Source organism: Macaca fascicularis, chromosome 16 (genome assembly GCF_037993035.2).
Source record: "Macaca fascicularis isolate 582-1 chromosome 16, T2T-MFA8v1.1".
Classification (NCBI taxonomy): Eukaryota; Metazoa; Chordata; class Mammalia; order Primates; family Cercopithecidae; genus Macaca; species Macaca fascicularis.
In genome coordinates this window covers 1731588-1751642 of record NC_088390.1, presented here as the reverse complement: position 1 = coordinate 1751642, position 20055 = coordinate 1731588, and the positions used below count along the sequence as shown (strand labels likewise).

At 55.8% G+C, this 20055-nt stretch overlaps 1 protein-coding gene and 1 non-coding gene across 10 annotated transcripts in view; both read left to right on the top strand.

Moving 5' to 3' along the window:
• Window positions 1-3582: 3582 nt before the first annotated feature.
• The window catches only part of SLC43A2 (solute carrier family 43 member 2), a 57975-nt gene continuing 41502 nt past the window's right edge, over window positions 3583-20055 (top strand). For 4 of the 9 annotated variants that reach the window (XR_012425095.1, XR_012425094.1, XM_005582440.4 and 1 more), the window contains exons 1-5: window positions 3583-3609; window positions 4479-4685; window positions 15450-15657; window positions 17603-17658; window positions 19399-19475. Coding sequence is in view for 6 of the 9 variants with exons in the window: in XM_005582440.4 (XP_005582497.1) it covers window positions 4526-4685; window positions 15450-15657; window positions 17603-17658; window positions 19399-19475 (501 nt within the window). In the remaining 3 variants the exon portion in view is untranslated. Of the gene's footprint in view, window positions 4286-4478; window positions 4686-10689; window positions 10870-15449; window positions 15658-17602; window positions 17659-19398; window positions 19476-20055 lie in introns of those variants that run through there. The other 5 variants (XR_012425096.1, XM_074018183.1, XM_005582439.4 and 2 more) reach the window with 2 other exon arrangements.
• On the top strand, window positions 16261-16364 carry LOC123569649 (small nucleolar RNA U13). The gene has a single exon (XR_006693461.1). It is a non-coding gene; the product is annotated as a small nucleolar RNA U13 (small nucleolar RNA).

Sequence of the window (20055 nt, the reverse complement as noted above, 5' to 3'; positions counted from 1 at the left end):
GAAGAAGACACCGTTCTGCCCCCAAAGAGTTCATAGTCAATTTGAGAGGAAGACAAACAGATGAATAGCTAATTATAAAACAATGCCGGCAGTGGACAAATAAAGTGAACATTATTAATGGGGAGTGGTTAGGGAAGGCTTCCCAGAGGAGGTGCTGTCCAAAATGAGGCTCTGTCAAGAACTAGAGGAGAACAGCAGGTGCAGAAACCACAGGCCATGTGATTGGAACATCTGGGACCAGGCAGGTCAGATGTCCTCCAGAGACAGGGAGACGGAGGAGCCTGCGTGGGTCAAATTGGGGAACTGGAACTTTAAAATTTTGTTTATTTATTTTTTTGAGACAGAGTCTCGCTTTGTTGCCCATGCTGGAGTGCAGTGGCGCAATCTCTGCTCACCGCAACCTCTGTCTCCCTGGCTCAAGCAGTTCTCCTGCCTCAGCCTCCTGGGTAGCTGGGGTTACAGGCGGGTGCCACATCACCCAGATCTTTTTTTTTTTTCAGATGAAGTTTCGCTCTTGTTGCCTAGGCTGGAGTGCAATGGCACAATCTTGGCTCACTGCAACCTCCACCTCCCGGGTTCAAGTGATCCTCCTGCCTCAGCCTCCAGAGTAGCTGGAACTACAGGTGTGCGCCACCACGCCCACCTTATTTTTTGTATCTTTAGTAGAGACAGGGATTCACCATCTTGGCCAAGCTGGTATCAAACTCCTGACCTCATGATCCACCTGCCTCAGCCTCCCAAAGTGCTAGGATTACAGGCATGAGCCACTGCACCCAGCCTGGCCATGCTGATCTTGAACTCCTGACCTCGTGATCCACCCGCCTCAGCCTCCCAAAATGCTAGGATTACAGGCATGAGCCACTGCGCCCAGCCTGGCCATGCTGGTCTTGAACTCCTGACCTCGTGATCCACCCGCCTCGGCCTCCCAAAGTGCTGGGATTACAGGTGTGAGCCACCGCGCCCAGCCATTTTTGTACTTTTAGTAGAGACAGGGTTTCACCATGTTGGCCAGGCTGGTCTTTAACTTCTGACCTCAGCCTCCGAAAGTGCTGAAATTACAGGCGTGAACCACCATGCCCAGCCAGGAACTGGAACTTTATCCTGTTTTACAAATAATAGTTTTTGAAGAATTTTGGCAGAGGTCACATTTACATTTCCCTTACTGCCCTGGGATGAGATGGGGGCTGGATTTGAGGAGCTGAAATTTGAAGGTGGCTCAACCACAGCAGTTCCGGGCCTAAGGGCACAGATGGACCGATTAGGTAAATATGTAGGAGATACAGGTGTATCAGTGTGATGGCGATGGGTTGAGGGAGAGGCAGAATCACGGCGACTGCCTAACAAATGTCTGTTAAAAGGATGGTTCTCAGCAGGGCGCTGTGAGTCATGCCTGTAATCCCCGCACTTTGGGAGGCCGAGGTGGGAGGATCACTTGAGCCCAGGACTTTGAGACCAGCCTGGGCAACAGGGCAAGACCCTATCTCTACAAAAAATACAAAAGTTAGCCAAGCGTGGTAGCACGCACCTGTGGTCCCAGCTACTTGGGAGGCTGAGGCAGGAGGATCACCTAAGCCCAGGAGGTCAAGGCTGCAGTGAGCTATGATCACGCCACCACACTCCAGCAGTCTGGGTGCCTAAGATCTTGTCTCAAAAAAAAAAGAAAAAGAAAAAAAGAGATGGTTCTTGGTATCTAACTTCAGTAGACAGTAGTGTGGTTATCTGAGAGAAAATGGGGAGGACAGTTCTGGGGGATATTTGAGATGTGTTTGAGCCCCGGAGTGCCCTCAGGCTGCTCAAAGAGGAGGAAAGGGTGAAGGAAGAGATTTTTCAGATGGCAGTTGAAACCTTGTGAGTGGGAAGGGTTCACAGGGTGAGGAACGGGGTAGGTTACCAGCTGGAGCTGCCCCCCAGCAGACTGACAGCACCAAGCCTTGTCTGGGGGAGGCTGCCCTCGCCAGGTGGCCTGGGCGGATTCTGGACAGTAGGGGCACACTCGGACTGGGGCAAGTAGAGCGAGGCGTCTGGGGTTCCCACAGCCCTGCGGTGGTGGTGGGGTTTTGTTTATTTTTATTTTTTATTTTTTTTGAGATGGAGTCTTGCTCTGTCACCCAGGTTGGAGTGCAGTGGCACAATCGGCTCACTGCAACCTCCGTCTCCTGGGTTCAAGCCATTCTCCTGCCTCAGCCTCCCCAGTAGCAGGATTACAGGCGTGCACCACCACACCCAGCTAGTTTTTGCATTTCAGTAGAGACCCGGTTTCACCATGTTGGCCAGGCTGGTCTCGAACTCCTGACCTCGTGATCCACCCGCCTCGGCCTCCCAAAGTGCTGGGATCACAGGCGTGAAACAACGCGCCCGGCTATTTTTGGTTATTTTTTTATTTTGGTAGAGACGGGTCTCACCATGCTGCCCAGGCTGGTCTCGAATTCCTAGCCCTAAGTGGCCCTCCGACCTTAGCCTCCCAAACCGCTGGGATTCCAGATGAGAACACCGCGCGGCAGCCCTGGGGTGCTAAGCCAGCCCCCCGGAACGAGCCAGGGAGACCAAGCAGATTCTGGGGCAGACGGTCTTCCGAGCTCGGGCTAGTGCCTCGGATCTGGGGGACGAAGACGGGCAGCTGAGCTTTCGGAGCCCGGGCTTATCAGACGGGGACCCGGAGCCCCCTCGAACCCTCGCAGGCTTGTACGAGCCGGTGGACGTGGGTGGAACGGGGTGAAGGTGGGGGGTGGGGCTCGCCGCGGGCAGGGAGCTCCCAGATGACCATCAAGGGTGGAGGGTCCCCGGGGGACCGAGCAGTGCGTGAACACGGGCGGAGAAAGGTCAGTCTGATGGGGGAACCTCAGGAGACCCCATCCTAGGACGGGACAGACCAGCCCCAAATCCCCTTGCAGGTTTCCAAGGGCCAACTTCCAGGGACCGGGCAGACGGCACCCGGTCGGTGCATCAGCAGGGGGCGCCACGGCTGGACCGGGTCCGGGATCCCAGACCGCGAATACGCCGGGACGGGAACCACCGGGGAGGGGGAGCGAGGAATCAGGACCCAAAGCCCGAGGCGGCGGGGACGGCGGCGCTTCGTGGGGAGAAAGCGGGGTGGGGATTCGAGAGCGGAACCACAGTGCGGAGCCGGCGCATCTGGGCGTGGTGACCCGCGCGGAGAGGGCAGCTGGGGACGGCCGGGCGGCCGCGGGAGAGCCCAGCTGGGGGCGCTGGTGGCCCGGCGGCTTCGCGGGGGAGTCCGCGGGGGTCCGGGACGCGGAGCCGGAGCCCCAGCCTCACAGGGTCAGGGCGTTGGAGAGGTCGCGGGGCGATGTCGCCGGGGATTCCCGGCCGCGCCGTGACTCGGTCAAGTTGAAGGCGGCAGAGCCCGCAGCGCCCCGGCCCCTCCCGCCCCCCATCTCTCTTGTTTGTCTCAGAGTCCGGCCGGAACCGGCTTCTGCTCGCGGCGGGGCGGGCGGGGGGCTGGCTGCTGATTGGCCGACGCCTGTTTCCAGCCCCGCTCAGCCAATCAGCGGGCAGCAGTGTTTTCTTCTTGGGGTCGGAATAAAAGGGCTGGAATAAAAGAGGGCAGAAAAGGCGACGGGCGGGCCCGACACACGCCGGAGGAGCCGGGTGAGCTGGAGCCGAGGGTCGCGGCCGGGGCGAGGGCGCGGGGGCAGAAGCGCCCGCCGAAGGGGCGCAGGGAGAAAACATGGGAATAAGAGGAGAGAGACGGAGCGATGAGGGGCCTCCAGGAAAGAGATGACGAACAGATGCGGGCTGGGGATGGAGGCGCGGGGCTCCAAAGCCATGGAAACGGGCGGGTTGCCGGGGGAACGCCCGGGATGGGGGTCGCGGGCTGGCTCGCGCCGCCGGTTTGAACCGGCTTCTCGTCTCCCACGCCGGGTTCGCGTGGCCGCAGCGCCTAGCGACCTAGACGGCGGCCAATGGCGCGGCAGTTCCTGCGCCGTCCGGCCAATGAGCGCGCCGGGGCGGGCCGTTCCGTAGCTCTGGGCGCTGATCTTGTGGTTGAAGAAACCAGCTCTGGGGAAGGGTCTCGGGCGCGGGCGGGAGGGCACCTGTCAGGGTTCTAGGGAGAGGCAGCCCCCGGATCTGCCCCTGCCCACCTTACGCTGCGTTCCATGCTGGCCCCAGGCGATGTCAGTCCTGCTGCAGGCCAGGACTAGTTCCACGGCCCTCAGCATGCGTTAGCCTCTTCTTGCCTCCATGCCTCAGTTTACCTTGGAGTGAGCTGCAGGAGACGTCTCCCTGCCTGGCCAGGGCGGCTCTGTCGTAGCGGAGGGCAGCGGTACGAGCCGGCCGCGGGGTCGGGGTGGCCCAGGTCCGGGCAGGGCTGGGGTTCGCCTCCTCTGCAGCGCGCACCGGCCCCCGCGGCCGGGGAGGAGTGACAGTCCGGAGCTCTGCGGCAGCGGCCGGGGCAGCTGGGGGGCGGCCGCAGGGGCTGGGCAGGGCCGGCCGCTGACGCCGAGGTCTGTGCGCAGGTGGTGCAGAGCCGGAGTCGGAGCCCGGAGCCGCGCCGCGCCGCACCATGGCGCCCACCCTGGCCACTGCCCATCGCCGCCGCTGGTGGATGGCCTGCACGGCCGTGCTGGAGAACCTCCTCTTCTCGGCAGTCCTCCTGGGCTGGGGCTCGCTGCTCATCATGCTCAAGTCGGAGGGCTTTTACTCCTACCTGTGTACCAAGCCAGGTGAGACAGGCGCCTGGGGCTGCGGGGGGCTCCTGGAGCCGGGGCTTTGGGAGGGGGCGGGATGGGGGTGAAGACCTCGCATGCCACAGCACGGCATTGCCCAGTGCCGCTCGGGTATCCAAAGGCCCATCTGATCCTCACCCAGCCCTGCCGGGTACTTGTCATTGCCCCTGTTTTGTGGATGAAGACATCGAGGTTCAAAGCCATCTTCTGTCTTGCGCAAGGCCTCAGAGCCTGGGCCTGCCATCCACCCAGAGCCCCACCTGCTGTCCAGGGTGTTCCTTCCACCCCCTAGGAACATTGCTGGACTCCTCTCCTCTCCTCCCCGCTCCTGGAACATAGCTTGGCTGGTAGTAAACATGTTGCTCTCTGCTTGTGAGAAAGAGGAACTCCTGATTTAGGGGCGGGGGTGCAGCAGGAGAGGAAGTGGCCTTGCCTCCAGCCCAGGGAGGGTTCATCTAGAATCTAGACGTTCCTCAGGCCGTTGTGGAGTCTCCTAAGTGCTTGCTGGACACAATTTCTTGTCTATTTTTGCTGCCTTGTGATTCTCCAAAGGGCATTTCCCGACGGGGGCTCTGAGGACATCTCCGTGGCTTTCCAACCCCGTGAGGATGAAGGGGAAGAGGAGAAGGGAACGTTTATGGAAATGATGCTAGGCGTGTCCTCTCCTCTTTGCCTCGCCACTGGAATTGCTGAAGGCAGGCTGAGGATGCTTCTCTGCATGACGTCTGCACCATCCAACACACACACACCTTCACACCTTCATACCTTGTTGGAGGATCCTGATTACTACAGGGCAGTAGGTTCAGCCCCACAGGAGGGCCACAGCAGCCCCCAGCCTCTAGCTTCCTACCTTCCTTCCTAGGCAACCTTAACAGGCAGTGTTTCCCTCTGTCTCCTCCTTGATCCTAACGGTAACTGATAATAGCTGAGCTCACATAATCTCTCTCGCCAGTGCTCCAGTGCCCATAGATGGAGGTAGCCCAGGTTTGACTTCCTGAGTCCCCAGCAGCAGGCCTTTTCTTTCTAGAGCTCTTTGCAGGAAGAGAAAGCTTTGGACCAGCTCATGCTGGGTGTAATCCTTTGTGGAAGCCTCCCTGTTTCCCTTCTCTGATCTGCCCCGGAGATTCCTGTGTGTCCCAGTCTCTAGGGAGGGAGGCTTAGCTGGAGAGATTCAGGGCAGGAGAAAGCAGGAGAATGCAGAGGCCGCGGGGAGAGGACAGAAAGTATATCATTAATAACTAACCTTTAGCCTTTAGCCACTCAAAAATATTTCCTAACAGCCTAAGGGTTCTTGGCAGGCCTTTCCCCACATCAGCAAGAAATCTCGGGAGTTGGGAAGAGTCAGACCTTGTTCCCTGAACAAGCTTTCTGCTTTGCCCAAGAGATGTTAGGAGATTAATGCCAGTGCTGGAAAGGCACAGGTTGGAGTGTTTGCTGCTGCTTCTCCTTTCCTCTCCTCCCTTAGAGATCGTGACCCTCCCTGCTTCCCTCTCTTGTGGGCTCTTTCAGGCTGGACACAGGGTTTAAAAAAAAAAAAAAAAAAAGCAGAAAAAAAAGTCATCATCCTCAGATAAAGCTTTTTTTTTTTTTTTTTGAGTGGAGTCTCGCTCTGTCGCCCAGGCTGGAGTGCAGTGGCACAATCTTGGCTCACTGCAAGCTCTGCCTCCCGGGTTCACGCCATTCTCCTGTCTCAGCCTCCCAAGTAGCTGGGACTACAGGAGCCCGCCACCTCGCCCAGATAATTTTTTTTGTATTTTTAGTAGAGATGGGGTTTCACCATGTTCGCCAGGATGGTCTTGATCTCCTGACCTCGTGATCCACCTGCCTTGGCCTCCCAAAGTGCTGGGATTACAGGTGTGGGCCACAGCACCTGGCCTCAGAGAAAGCTTTTAGTGTCTCACCCAGACCAGAGAACTGTTGTGGCAGGTGTTTGTTTTTTTTTTCCACCCACCATGGTGTCGGGAAGGTCGGATTCTAGGTGGTTTTTTTTTTTTTTTTTTTCATAGACTGTCCACGGATTTAATTGATAGTATGGTTTTGGCAGAGTTGGGTCTGGTCCCTTCATTCCTGCCTCAACCTTGGCTTCTTCCTCTGTCTAAGTGGGAGGAGTCCCAGAGATTGTGCCAGTGTGGTGCTGAGTTGGTGTTTTAAGCCCTGGACAGACTTGACAAGTTGCTCCTCTAAACCAAAGTGAAGGTGAAGGGTCAGGATTGTGGGTTGAACATCAACTTCTTATCCGTGCTTTTGCTCCTGCTTCTAATTTTGGTTTTTCTGATTATCTGGCAAACTTGCTGAGCCCGCGTCCCGGGCGGGAAGCCTGCTGATTGCACACAGCTTATCTCTCTGGCCGCACTGCTCCTTGATTCTTGGAGTCCACATAACCAGTTTTCTTTCAGGCCAGAAATCTCCACACATTGCTTGTCTGGGAGTGCCTGGTGAAGTTAGGGTGAAGGTTTCGGCTTCGGTCTGATATTTTCAAACTTGGTGCATGGCTGAATTCCAGAGAAGCAGTGAGGCCATTTTTTGAATGTATTGAATTAGACTTGTGAAAGGCTGAGCCGTGTCCGGCTGATGAGATGCAAATTTCTCAGCTTCGTGTCACTCTAGGACGATGCTGTGGTTTGTTCTCTAAAGAAAATTTGCGGCCGGGCGCGGTGGCTCAAGCCTGTAATCCCAGCACTTTGGGAGGCCGAGACGGGCGGATCACGAGTTCAGGAGATCGAGACCATCCTGGCTAACACGGTGAAACCCCGTCTCTACTAAAATACAAAAAAAATTAGCCGGGCGAGGTGGCGGGCGCCTGTACTCCCAGCTACTCGGGAGGCTGAGGCAGGAGAATGGCGTGAACCCGGGAGGCGGGGCTTGCAGTGAGCTGAGATCCGGCCACTGCACTCCAGCCTGGGCAACAGAGCTAGACTCCGTCTCAAAAAAAAAAAAAAAAGAAAAGAAAATTTGCCTGAACCTGTTGAAAGATTCTTGGAACTCTTTCTCAGGACTCCAGCCAGAATCTGGCCACAGACGTGGTGTTGGGTTCCAGCCTGGGGAGGTGGCAGGGGGAAGGAAACGGCTCATTTCTCGGCTGCCCCTCAGTTCGTTCTTCCTTGCCTGCTGGGAGAGGTGGCAGGCTGGGTTTGGGGACCTGGGTGCAGGAAGTTGGTGATGGGTTTTGCACAATATCCTCCAGGTGTTGGCTGCCGGATGCCTCCCTCGTCCCCCTGGTGAGGGCAGGAGACCAATTGGGTGTTCAGTCCAAGAAGCATGGGGCTTCCCAGAGCTGTGTCCTCTTGGCCTCTGGGATGGCAGTGTGACCGCCCACGCCTGGGCTCTTTCTTCATTTTCTCTGTTATCCAGTAGCCCCCACTTCAACAGGGTCAGGGTCAGCTTGGGGGGCTGCGGCTACCTGTGGATGGTTTTTTTTATTTGAGACAGGGTCTTGCTCTGTTGCCCAAGCCGGAATGTAGTGGTGCGATCACAGCTCACTGCAGCCTTAACTCCTGGGCTCAAGCAATCCTCCCACCTCAGCCTCCTGAGTAGCTGGGACTACAAGTGTGCGCCACCCTACTCAGCTAATTTTTGTATTTTTTTGTAGAGACAGGGTCTCGCCATGTTGCCTAGGCTGATCTCAAACTCCTGGGCTCAAGCGATCCTCCTGCCTCAGCCTTCCAAAGTGCTGGGCCTACATGCGTGAGCCATCATACCCAGTTAGATTTTTGTTTTTGTTTCTGGGACTACAGGTGCCCACCACCATGCCCAGCTAATTTTTGTATTTTTAGTGGAGATGGGGTTTCACCGTGTTGACCAGGCTGGTCTCGGACTCCTGATCTCAGGTGATCCACTCACCTCGGCCTCCCAAAGTGCTGGGATGACAGGTGTGAACCACCACGCCCAGCCCTGGTTAGTTTTTTATTTATTTATTATTATTTTTTTGAGACAGAGTCTCACTCTGTTGCCAGGCTGGAGTGCAGTGGCGCGATCTTGGCTCACTCCAACCTCTGCCTCACAGTTTCAAGCGATTCTCCTGTCTCAGCCTCCCAAGTAGCTGGGACTACAGGTGACTGCCACCACACCTGGCTAATTTTTGTATTTTTTCGTAGAGCTATGGTTTTACTATATTGGTCAGGCTGTTCTCGAACTCCTGACCTCAGGTGATCCACCCGCCTTGGCCTCCCAGAGCGCTGGGATTACAGGTGTGAGCCACTGTGCCTGGTCAAATTTTTTGTAGAGATAAGTGTTTCACCATGTTGCTCAGGCTGGTCTCAAAACTCCTGGGCTCAAGTGACCTGCCGACCTCAGCCTCCCAAAGTGCTGGGACTACAGGTGTGAGCCACCACACCCAGTTAATTTTTAAATGTTTTGTAGAGATGGGGGTTTCACCATGTTGCCCAGGCTAGTCTTAAACTCCTGGGCTCAGTCGATCCACCCGCCTCGGGCTCCCACATTGCTGGGATTATAGGCGTGAGCCACTGCTCCAGGCCTACATGTGCATAGTTAATCCCCTCTTTCTTGTAACCTAAACATTCAGTAAACATTGACGAAGGTGCGGTGCTGGGGACCCAGAGCAAACAAGTCATCACACGCACACCTGTGTAACCTGTGTAATTCCAGGTGGTAGCCGGGCCCCCAAGAAAGAGCCAGAATAGCTGCGGAGATCTGGCTCCTGCTGGGTGGGAGGGCCTCTCTGGGGTTCAGGCTGAAGCCTGGAGGTTGAAGAGGGGTGAGTCAGGAGAGGAGGGTACACCCTGGAGGAGAGGAGAGAAGTGGGAAGGGGCCGGGCCTGCAGGGCCTGGGAGTCCATTTGGGGAAAGTGAATTTTATTCCCAAGGCAGGAGGAAGTCAGGGAGGTAGAGGAGGGCGACGATCCAGTTCCCCTGTTAGAGCCTCGTGTGAGTCGTTGAGGGCTTGCCCCATGCTGGGTATGTTTGGATGGCATAGAAACCAGAAGTCGTCACGGCCTCTGCCCGAGGAAGTCACTCACGGTCTGACCATGGGCATGAAGGCTGACCCCAGTTGTATACTCCTGACTGCTGCAGTTGCTCCGCCTGTGGTGGTGGGAGAGAGCCTCTCACCCTGGCACCGAGGTCGCTGCGAGCTCACCCTGGCATACAGGTTGCTGCGAGGGCAGAGGGGCTGCCGCCCACCTTGGGGAAGCAGGGCCAGGCTTGGTCCCCATGGGCTGAGTGAAGCTGCAGATGTGGACAGGAGACTTCTCTGCCGCCTCGAGGACCTCTTTTTTTTGGGGGGACGGGGAGTGGGGGATGGAGTTTCACTCTTGTCGCCAGGCTGGAGTGCAGTGGCGCAGTCTCAGCTCACTGCGACCTCTGCCTCTCGGCAGAATTAAAGCAATTCTCCTGCCTCAGCCTCCCAAGTAGCTGGGATTACAGGTGCCTGCCACCATGCCCGGCTAGTTTTTTGTATTTGTATTTCATTTTATTATTGTTTTTTGAGATGGAGTCTCACTCTGTCGCCCAGGCTGGAGTGCAGTGGCGCGAGCTCAGCTCACCGAAACCTCCATCTCCCAGGTTCAAGTGATTCTCCTGCCTCAGCCTCCCAAATAGCTGGGATTACAGGCACCCACCACCACACCCGGCTAATTTTTGTATTTTTAGTAGAGACAGGGTTTCACCATGTTGGCCAGGCTGGTCTCGAACTCCTGACCTCAGGTGATCCGCCCGCCTCGGCCTCCCAAAGTGCTGGGATTACAGGCGTGAGCCACCACAGCCACTGGATAGCTTTCTTAAATCCAGCCTTTCACGTTTATTGCTGTAAATGTGACTTTTAAACTTTTCCCCCAGTTTATTTGGAATTTTAAAAATTCCATAGCAATGGGTAAGAAGGTTTAAAGGCTGGAGCCGGCAGCCTCAGGATGCGTCTCAGAGAAGAGCTGGCGGCCTTGGCTCTTCCCACCGCCCCAGCCTCCCTCCTTGGTTCGTGACCTCATTTCCCTCACAGACATCCGCTGGCCACCCCTGGCTTCTGGTGTCCGTGAAGGTCCATCCAGCTTAGGCTGGCTCTCAGGGACCTCGTGGGACAGTCTTAGTTCCGTTCTCACCAAGCGGTACTCAGGGCCTCCTAGTGTTGCCGACACCAGGGGCAGCCTTTTCCTGGCTCTGTTCTCTCAGCATTTCCTCCCTGGGATATGAGCCTCTAACCCAGGCAGACCAGCCTCGGCATAGCTCGAAGGGTAAGAGCGGGAGCTTCGGGGTCTGACAGCCTGGAGTCATGAGACCTTCGGCAACTGACTTCCCCGCTCTGAGCAGCCCTCAGGGACACTCTCACAGTATCCTCATGGGGAATATGGGGTGGGCGTGGGCACACCCACTGAGCGTGGCAGCTGGCACACACTGGCACTGTGCACATGGCAGCCGCTGCTGGGCCCACTGCTCGGGAGCCAGGCTCTGGTCAGCCCAGGACGGCCTCTGCCTGTCCGTGCCCTCCTGTCTGTTGTTTGCTCTGTGTCTGAACTGACCTCTCACCTATATCTCCCCTGCCGGACTGAGGACTGAGATGCTGCTTCCTGTTGCCGGATAGACTAAGGATTTAAGAGCCGGGAGATCCTGGGCAGGGGCCATCGGTGGGCTGTCCAGGGGCCCGCACCCTGGAGCGGGGGGCTCAGAAAGCAGCCAGTCAGGGAAGGGGGAAGCTCAGGAATTTAGAGGGAACCTCAAGCCAGGTACTCCTTGGCCCCCTCAAGCATCATCTTGGAGGCCCCCTCCCTTTGTCTCCCGGGGTGTGGGGAGACTCCTATTTGACTTGGGGGAGCCCGAGAGAGCCACAGCACCCTCTTTTCTCCCTGATTCCTCTGTGAAGATCTTGTGCGTCTCCTGTGAGCGAGGCTGAACAGGGTTCCTCCGCCCTGGCCCTGGGTCTCCTCCTAAGCAGCCCTGTTCCTGTTCTGGGCACTCACTGGCCACACCAACTCTTGCCTGTCTTCTCTGTTCACCTTCTCTGTCCGGCCTGGGCTGGGCCACTTCTGGCCGCCCCTGAGGAGGCGTCCATTTCATAAACAGGTGCAGGTGAGGAGCAGAGCAGGCTGGCCGGGAATAAGCAGACCAGGCTGGCCCGGGGTCAAGCTCTAGGCTGGGAGCAGAGGACCGCCCCACGCCGTGGCACTTCCTGGGCGCTTAATCTGTTTGTCTCTCTCCTGGGCCACAGTGGCCCAGGTGGGAGCAGAGGGAGGGGAACAGCCTGGGTGTGTCTGTGTTTAGGCATCTGCTGGAGCGGTGACGGTGGTGCTGCTGTTTACTGTCAACAGAGCTTCTGGGCTCACCAAGGGCTTCGTTCCCTCCAGCAGCAGGGAGACTCTCCCCAAGCAGAAGGGGAAGCTGCTCACTTCCCCCACCCCAGGTGCATCTGTTGCTGGACAGGGCTGCCTGGAGGCAAGCGGCCGGGCAGAGGGCCTGGTGGCCCCAGCGGCAGGGATTTGTTTAAGGGGAGAAGGCTGGTGGTCTAGAGTGCAAGGTCCTTGCCCCTGTGTGTCGTGGCTGCAGGGTAAAAGATGGGAAGGACAGATACCCTTGCCTCTCCCCTATGTAGTTAAAGGGGTGACCAGATCTCTAATCAATTTAAGACTTTTTGGTTGTTGTTTGTTTGTTTGGAGACAGAGTCTCACTCTGTGGCCCAGGCTGGAGTGCAGTGGCACGATCTCGGCTCACCGCAACCTCCGCCTCCCGGGTTCAAGCGATTCTCCTGCCTCAGCCTCCCGAGTACCTGGGATTACAGGTGTGTGCCACCACGCCCGGCTAATTTTTGTATTTTTAGTAGAGACGGGGTTTCACCGTGTTGGCCAGGCTGGTCTCAAACTCCTGACCTCAGGTGAGCCACACGTCTTGGCCTCCCAAAGGGCTGGGGTTACAGACTGAGCCACTGCGCCTGGCCTGATTCTGTTTTTTTATTTGTTTGTTGTTGTTGTTGTTGTTTTGAGATGGAGTCTCACTCTTTTGCCCAGGCTGGGGTGCAATGGTGTGATCTTGGCTCACTGCAACCTCTGTCCCCCAGGTTCAATGATTCGCTTGCCTCAGCCTCCTGAGTAGCTGGGATGACAGGCACCCACCACCACGCCCGGCTAATTTTTGTATTTTTAGTAGAGACGGGGCTTCACCATGTTGGCCAGGCTGGTGTTGAACTCCTGACCTCAGGTGATCCACCCACCTCTGCCTCCCAAAGTGTTGGGATTACAGGCGTGAGCCCCCACACCTGGCCCTCTTGCTTCTATTCATTCCGTAAACAGCTATTGTAGGCCAAGACCTGGTTGAGATGCTGGGGACACAGAAGTGACCACAATGCAGACCCTGCCTCTCAGGGCTCACAGCCCAGTGGGGGATTAGACGTGTCTTTGCGCTTCCGCACACGCTGACGGGACTGTGCTCCCCGTGTGCAGCCACTGCGTCCGGCTGTGTGCCAGCTGGTCGTGCCCTGATTCCCATCCGGAGCCTCCAGTAGCAGCCATGATCATCATAGCCACGAGAACAGCAGCAACTGGCAGCGATGCGCTATTGAGTGCTTTCTATGCCTGGGTGAGCTCCAGAAAGTTTTCCGGATTTTCTCATTGATCTTCCCCCAAACTCTAGGAGGTGGATCTTATTATTCTAGGGTGTCCATTTTATAGACAAGGAAACTGAGCTAGAGCAAGGTGATGCAGGTAGAAAGTGGAGGAACCGGCCGGGCGCAGTGGCTCAAGCCTGTAATCCCAGCACTTTGGGAGGCCGAGGCGGGTGGATCACGAGGTCAGGAAATCGAGACTATCCTGGCTAACATGGTGAAACCCCGTCTCTACTAAAAAAAATACAAAAAAAAACTAGCCGGGCGTGGTGGCGGGCGCCTGTAGTCTCAGCTACTTGGGAGGCTGAGGCGGGAGAATGGCGTGAACCCGGGAGGCGGAGCTTGCAGTGAGCCGAGATCACGCCACTGCACTCCAGCCTGGGAGACACAGCGAGACTCCGTCTCAAAAAAAAAAAAAAAAGAAAGTGGAGGAACCAAAACAGGAAGCTCGAAGCCAGATTCCAGTTCCACGCTCTTCATCCACACGGCCCCGGCGAGCCTCCCCGGTCACACGTCGGCATGAGGCATGATTCCACCCGTGTGCATCCTTTCCAGTGACCTTGGAGGAGCCCCGAGAGGCCTGAGCAAGCCTTTGCAAACCTCAGCTCTACAGCCCTGGCGCCAGAGGGCTGCAACTGGAAGGCAGGCAGTTATCGGAAGAAAAGCGTTTCCTTGACTCTCCCAGTGTGACCTCGCGTCTAATCAAAGTCGGCTCCTGTTTTCTGCAGGATTAGTCAGCATCTCTTAACTAGCAGTCCCGGCCCGGAGAGCTCCTCAGCCACGTTCCCAGCCCGTACTCCACCCTCCGGTGTTCAGCCGCCACAGCACTTTTCTCTGCCTTTTTGTGTTGTTTTGGTGCTGGGTGGACTTTGGAGGGGGCCATTAAGGGCTGGGTGTGGCAGACACAGCAGACGCAGCACCCGAGGTCACGGGATGGCATCACAATGACCCCGGCAAGGAAAATAAGAAAGGTGCATCTCGGCCGGGCGCGGCAGCTCACACCTGTAATCCCAGCACTTTGGGAGGCAGAGGCGGGCGGATCACCTGAGGTCAGGAGTTTGAGACCAGCCTGGGCAACATGGTGAAACCCCATCTCTACTAAAAATACAAAAATTAGCCAGGTGTGGTGGCATGTGCCTGTAATCTCAGCTACTCGGGAGGCTGAGGCAGGAGAATTGCTTGAACCCAGGAGGCGGAGGTTGCAGTGAGCCGAGATCATGCTACTACACTCCAGCCTGGGCAACAGAGTGAGACTCCGTCTCAAAAAAAAAAAAAAAAAAAGAGGCTGGGCGCGATGGTTCATGCCTGTAATCCCAGCACTTTGGGAGGCCGAGGCAGGCAGATCACGAGGTCAGGAGATCGAGACCATCCTGGCTAACATGGTGAAACCCCGTCTCTACTAAAAAAAATAGAAAAAAATTAGCTGGGCGTGGTGTCGGGCGCCTGTAGTCCCAGCTACTCGGGAGGCTGAGGCAAGAGAATTGCTTGAACCCAGGAGGCGGAGGTTGCAGTGAGCCGAGATCATGCTACTACACTCCAGCCTGGGCAACAGAGTGAGACTCCGTCTCAAAAAAAAAAGAAAAGACAAAAAAAGAAAGACAAAGAAAATATCAGGGGGAGAAGGTGAGAAAGTGGCATCCGTCCCACGTTTGAGAAGGCAGCTGGACTTCCCATTGAAGGAGGCGCCCCAGTCTCCACACACTGACAGACGAGAACTAGGCTATCGGGATGAGGCCGGTGCTTCTCCTTCCCAAGTGGTCTGGGGCCTGCCTCCATGCTGGCTTCAGTCTGTCCCCGTGGACACAGCTGCCGTGAGCCGGTTCTCACCAGCCTGGGGCCACACAGCCAGGGCGGGACCCTGAGGTCTGCTGTTCTGGGGTGGCGGATGGGACTCTCAGCCTGGGCTTCGTTGCTCTTCAAGGGACACGTGAAGCTCCTGAAACTGTGGATAAACTTTGGTGTGCATTTTCTGGGGAGGTCTTTATTGGATTCTTAAAAGGGTCCACAAAAGTTACCCCTCAAAAGTTAAGAACCTGTTTTCACTCCAGGGGACTTGAGCCAAATGGCCATCCAAGCCCGCTGTGGGGTAGCCTGAGCCCTCGAGAGGCCCCCAGCCAGCCCTGGCATTCCCACTGGGGCACTCCGAATGGGCACCTGCCCCTCTGATCTTTGGGAATCCCTGTCTTGACCCCGAGGTCAGGGTTTCCTTCCCTCTTCACACAGAGAATGTCACCAATGGCACAGTGGACAGCACAGCAGAGCCGGGGCACGAGGAGGTGAGCTGGATGAACGGCTGGCTCAGCTGCCAGGCCCAGGACGAGATGCTAAATTTGGCCTTCACCGTGGGCTCCTTTCTGCTCAGTGCCATCACCCTACCCCTGGGTATCGTCATGGACAAGTATGGCCCGAGGAAGCTCAGGTTGCTGGGCAGGTCAGTGCGGGTCCCTTGGGGGGCAGGGAGTGGGCAGGTGGACCCCCTGGGCTGAGTTCCCCATGGAAGGGTATCCTGGTCATACCTGCTATCAGGTATACTGTGGAGCTCCCTGAAGGCCCATCCAGAATGGAGTTCCTTCCCCATCCGCCACCGAATCAGCAGGTACTGTGGTCCTCGCCACGCTCCAGTACTCAATAAGAAAAGCAAAAAAAAAAGCAAAAAAAAAAAAAAAAGAATTATGGGCCGGGCGCGGTGGCTCACGCCTGTAATCCCAGCACTTTGGGAGGCCGAGGCGGGCGGATCACAAGGTCAGGAGATCGAGACCACAGTGAAACCTCGTCTCTACTAAAAATACAAAAAATTAGCCGGGCGCGGTTGTGGGCGCCTGTAGTCCCAGCTACTCGGGAGGCTGAGGCAGGAGAATGGCGTGAACCCGGGAGGCGGAGCTTGCAGTGAGCCGAGATCGCGCCACTGCACTCCAGCCTGGGCTGGGCGACAGAGCAAGACTCCGTCTCAAAAAAAAAAAAAAAAAGAAAAGCACCAGGCTCCAGGCCGCCCGGGGGATCTGGAGTTGCTTGTCACTAAGAACATGGGTTTCTGATCCCTTTGTAGTTCATAAGCGTAATAATTGGGGTTTCACTCTCATGTGTGAGACATGCTTCCCTCAAACCTTCTTACGAGGCTGGCACAGTATTCATCTGATGAGAAAAAAAAAAAAAAAAACACTGGTTTCTACAGCCCGTTTGACCTTATACCTCCACCAGAAAAAATATTTTCAACACGTACCCCCAATATAATAAGCACATCGAATTCTAAATGATGTATATCTGTGCCTTTTTTTTTTTTTTTTTCAAGATAGAGTCTTGCTCTGTCACTCAGGCTGGAGTGTAGCGGCATGATCTTGGCTCACCGCAACCTCTGCCTCCGCAGTTCAAGCAATTCTCCTGTCTCACCCTCTCGAGTAGCTGGGATTACAGGTGCCTGCCACCATACCCAGCTAATTTTTGTATTTTTAATAGAGACAGGGTTTTACCATGTTGGCCAGGCTGGTTTCGAACTCCTGGCCTCAGGTGATCCACCCGTCTCGGCCTCCCAAAGCGCTGGGATTATAGGCGTGAACCATTGTGCCCGGCCCCTATGCCATTCTTTTTTTTTTCTTTTGAGATGGAGTTTTGCTCTTGTTGCTCAAGCAACTGCAGCTGGAGTGCAGTGGCTCCCAGCCTCCTATGGCATTCTTAATGTGCTTTATAATACATACACAAAAATGAAAATGGGCTGGCCATGGTGGCTCATGCCTTTAATCCCAGCATTTTGGGAGGCAGAGGTGGGCGGATCACCTGAGGCCAGGAGTTCGAGACCAGCCTGGCCAACATGGCAAAACTCCGTCTCCACTAAAAATACAAAAATTAGCCAGGCGTGGTGGCACGCACCTGTAATATCCCAGCTACTCGGGAGACTAAGGCAGGAGAAATGCTTGAACCTGGGAGGCAGAGCTTGCAGTGAGCCAAGATCGCGCCATTGCACTCCAGCCTGGGCGACAGAGTGAGGCTCCGTCTCAAGAAAAACCAGAAAAAGGCCAGGCGCAGTGGCTTACACCTGTAATCCCAGCACTTTGGGAGGCCGAGGTGGGCGGATCACAAGGTCAGGAGATCGAGACCATTCTGGCTAACAGGGTGAAACCCCATCTCTACTAAAAATACAAAAGTTAGTCAGGTGTGGTGGTGGGCACCTGTAGTCCCAGATACTCGGGAGGCTGAGGCGGGAGAATGGCGTGAACCTGGGAGGCGGAGCTTGCAGTGAGCCGAGATCGCGCCACTGCACTACAGCCTGGGAGACAGAGCGAGCAGCTCCGTCTCAAGAAAAACCGAAAACAACAAAAAAAAACAATAACACGGAATAAAGTCATAATGGTCAATAACATTCTGTTTCTGCTTGCTTTTAGCGCCTGCTTCGCGGTTTCCTGCTTGCTGATTGCATATGGAGCCAGTAACCCAAACAGTGAGTGTGCCCTTCCTTCATCTTTCGTCAGGGACTGGGGAAAGAGTGCCCCGAGCTGCTCCCAGGCCCACCTGCTCTTGGACACTGTCCTGGGCCTGCTGTTCGCTGCTCAAGTTAGAGGGGACACCTGTTAGGCCTCTACTCAGTTACTTATCTCAAACGGACGGGGGATCAGAGAGCAGCCACCATGGACAGGAGTCCAGGGTATGAGCAACTTCCACCTCATCACCAAACCAAGCCAGTCCTTCACTGATGCCAACCCGAGAGGCAAGTTCTAAAAAGCAGGCCGGCTGCAGGGGCCTGGTCCTCGGTGTGTACAGAAGTCACGAGCCGAGTCCCCTCCAGGCAGCGTGGGCCAAAGCATGAAGGATGGCTTAGAAGCCACCTGGTCCACAACCCTGTTCCGGTGGAGCCATTGTTTTAAGGACTTGTAGCGCAAACACCGAAAAAGGACTTGAGTTTCACCAAAATCTTAGCCAGGCTCATCTACTGATTTTCAGGAACCTATACTTTTGATTTTGGTGAAGTAGCTTCTTTAGGCCTCCTGCTTGCTGCTAATGTTTGTTTTTGTTGTTGTTTTGTTTTGTTTTGTTTTAGAGACAGGGTCTCTCTCTGTCACCCAGGCTGGAGTGCAGTGGTGCAGTCACAGCTTACTGCATCCTGGACCTCCCGGGCTCAAGTGATCGTCCCACTTCAGCCTCCAGAGTAGCTGGGACTGCAGGCACGCACACCCACACCTGGCTAATTTTTAATTTTTTTTTTTTTTTTAGAGGTGAGGTCTCACTTTGTTGCCTGGGCTGTTCTTTTTTTTTTTTTGAAGCGAGTTTTGCTCTTGTTTCCCAGGCTGGAGTGCAATGGCGCCATCTCGGCTCACAGCAACCTCCGCCTCCCAGGTTCAAGCCATTCTCCTACCTCAGCCTCTGGAGTAGCTGGGATTACAGGCATGCGCCACCACGCCCGGCTAATTTTGTATTTTTAGTAGAGATGGGGTTTCTCCATGTTGGTCAGGCTGGTCTTGAACTCCTGACCTCAGGTGATGCGCCTGCCTCGGCCTCCCAAAGTGCTGGGATTACAGGCATGAGCCACTGTGCCCGGCCTCCCGGCTGTTCTAGAACCCCTGGGCTCAAGCAATTCTCCTGCTTCAGCCTCCCAAAGTGTTGGATTTCTAGGCGTGAGTCACTGCCTGGACACTGCTACTATTAATTGGAGAAAAGAAGATAGGTGTGCACCTTTTGCAAGAGCCCAAGCTCTGTGAAATAGGCAAGAGGAGGCCGGGCGTGCTGGCTCACGCCTGTAATCTTAGCACTTTGGGAGGCTAAGACGGGGAGATCACCTGAGGCCAGGAGTTCGAGACCAGCCTGGCCAACATGGCGTGACATACAAAAATTAGCCGGGCATGGTGGTGCATGCCTGTAATCCCAGCTACTTGGGAGGCTGAGGGAGGAGAATCACTTGAACCCGGGAGTCAGAGGTTGCAGTGAGCCAAGATGGTGCCACTACACTCCACCCTGGGTGACAAGAGCAAAACTCCATCTCAATTAAAAAAGAAAAAAGAAAAAGAAGTAGGCTAGAGGAGGGGGTGAGAAAGGGTCACTTCCACTCCCCAGATGTCAGGTACTAACCCCGGCCTGCATTTACTGGATTTACTGGCAGCCTGCACCGCCCAGGACTCTGGGCTGGTCTCGGCTCCCCGGGAGCTCGGCTGGGGTTTCCACTCATGAGCTTTCCGTTTCCCTATAGCTCTCTCCGTGCTCATCTTCATTGCCCTGGCTCTGAATGGCTTTGGTGGGATGTGTATGACCTTCACCTCATTAACAGTGAGTACGGACTTTTTAAAGCTCTGCAGTTCAGTAATCCGCTTCTAAATTTGAGGCTGCTTTGACTGGTTTCTGTGTCCTTGCCTTCCATGTGCCTGTGTGTGCCTGGGTGTCCCAAACTGTAAAGGGGCTATGGATGAGGTGTCCTGGCAGCAGAGCCTGGCAGGGCCTCCTTGGCTGAGGTCCCTACAGGCAGCAGGGCGTGGCTTTCACAATCCCTTGCCTTTTTGTTTTTTTTTGTCTCTGAGACGAAGTCTTGCTCTGTCGCCCAGGCTGGAGTGCAGTGGCGTGATCTCAGCTCGCTGCAACCTCTGCCTCCCACGTTCAAGCGATTCTCCTGCCTCAGCCTCCCGAGTAGCTGGGACTATGGGCGCCCGCCACCACGCCTGGCTAATTTTTGTATTTTTAGTACAGACGGGGTTTCTCCATGTTGGTCAGGCTGGTCTCGAACTCCTGACCTCAGGTGATCCACCTGCCTCGGCCTCCCAAAGTGCTGGGATGACCCGCGTGAGCCACCGCACCCGGCCGACATTCCCTGCCTTCTGACCTGGGCTTTGACGCTGAGGAAGCAGCTCAGTAG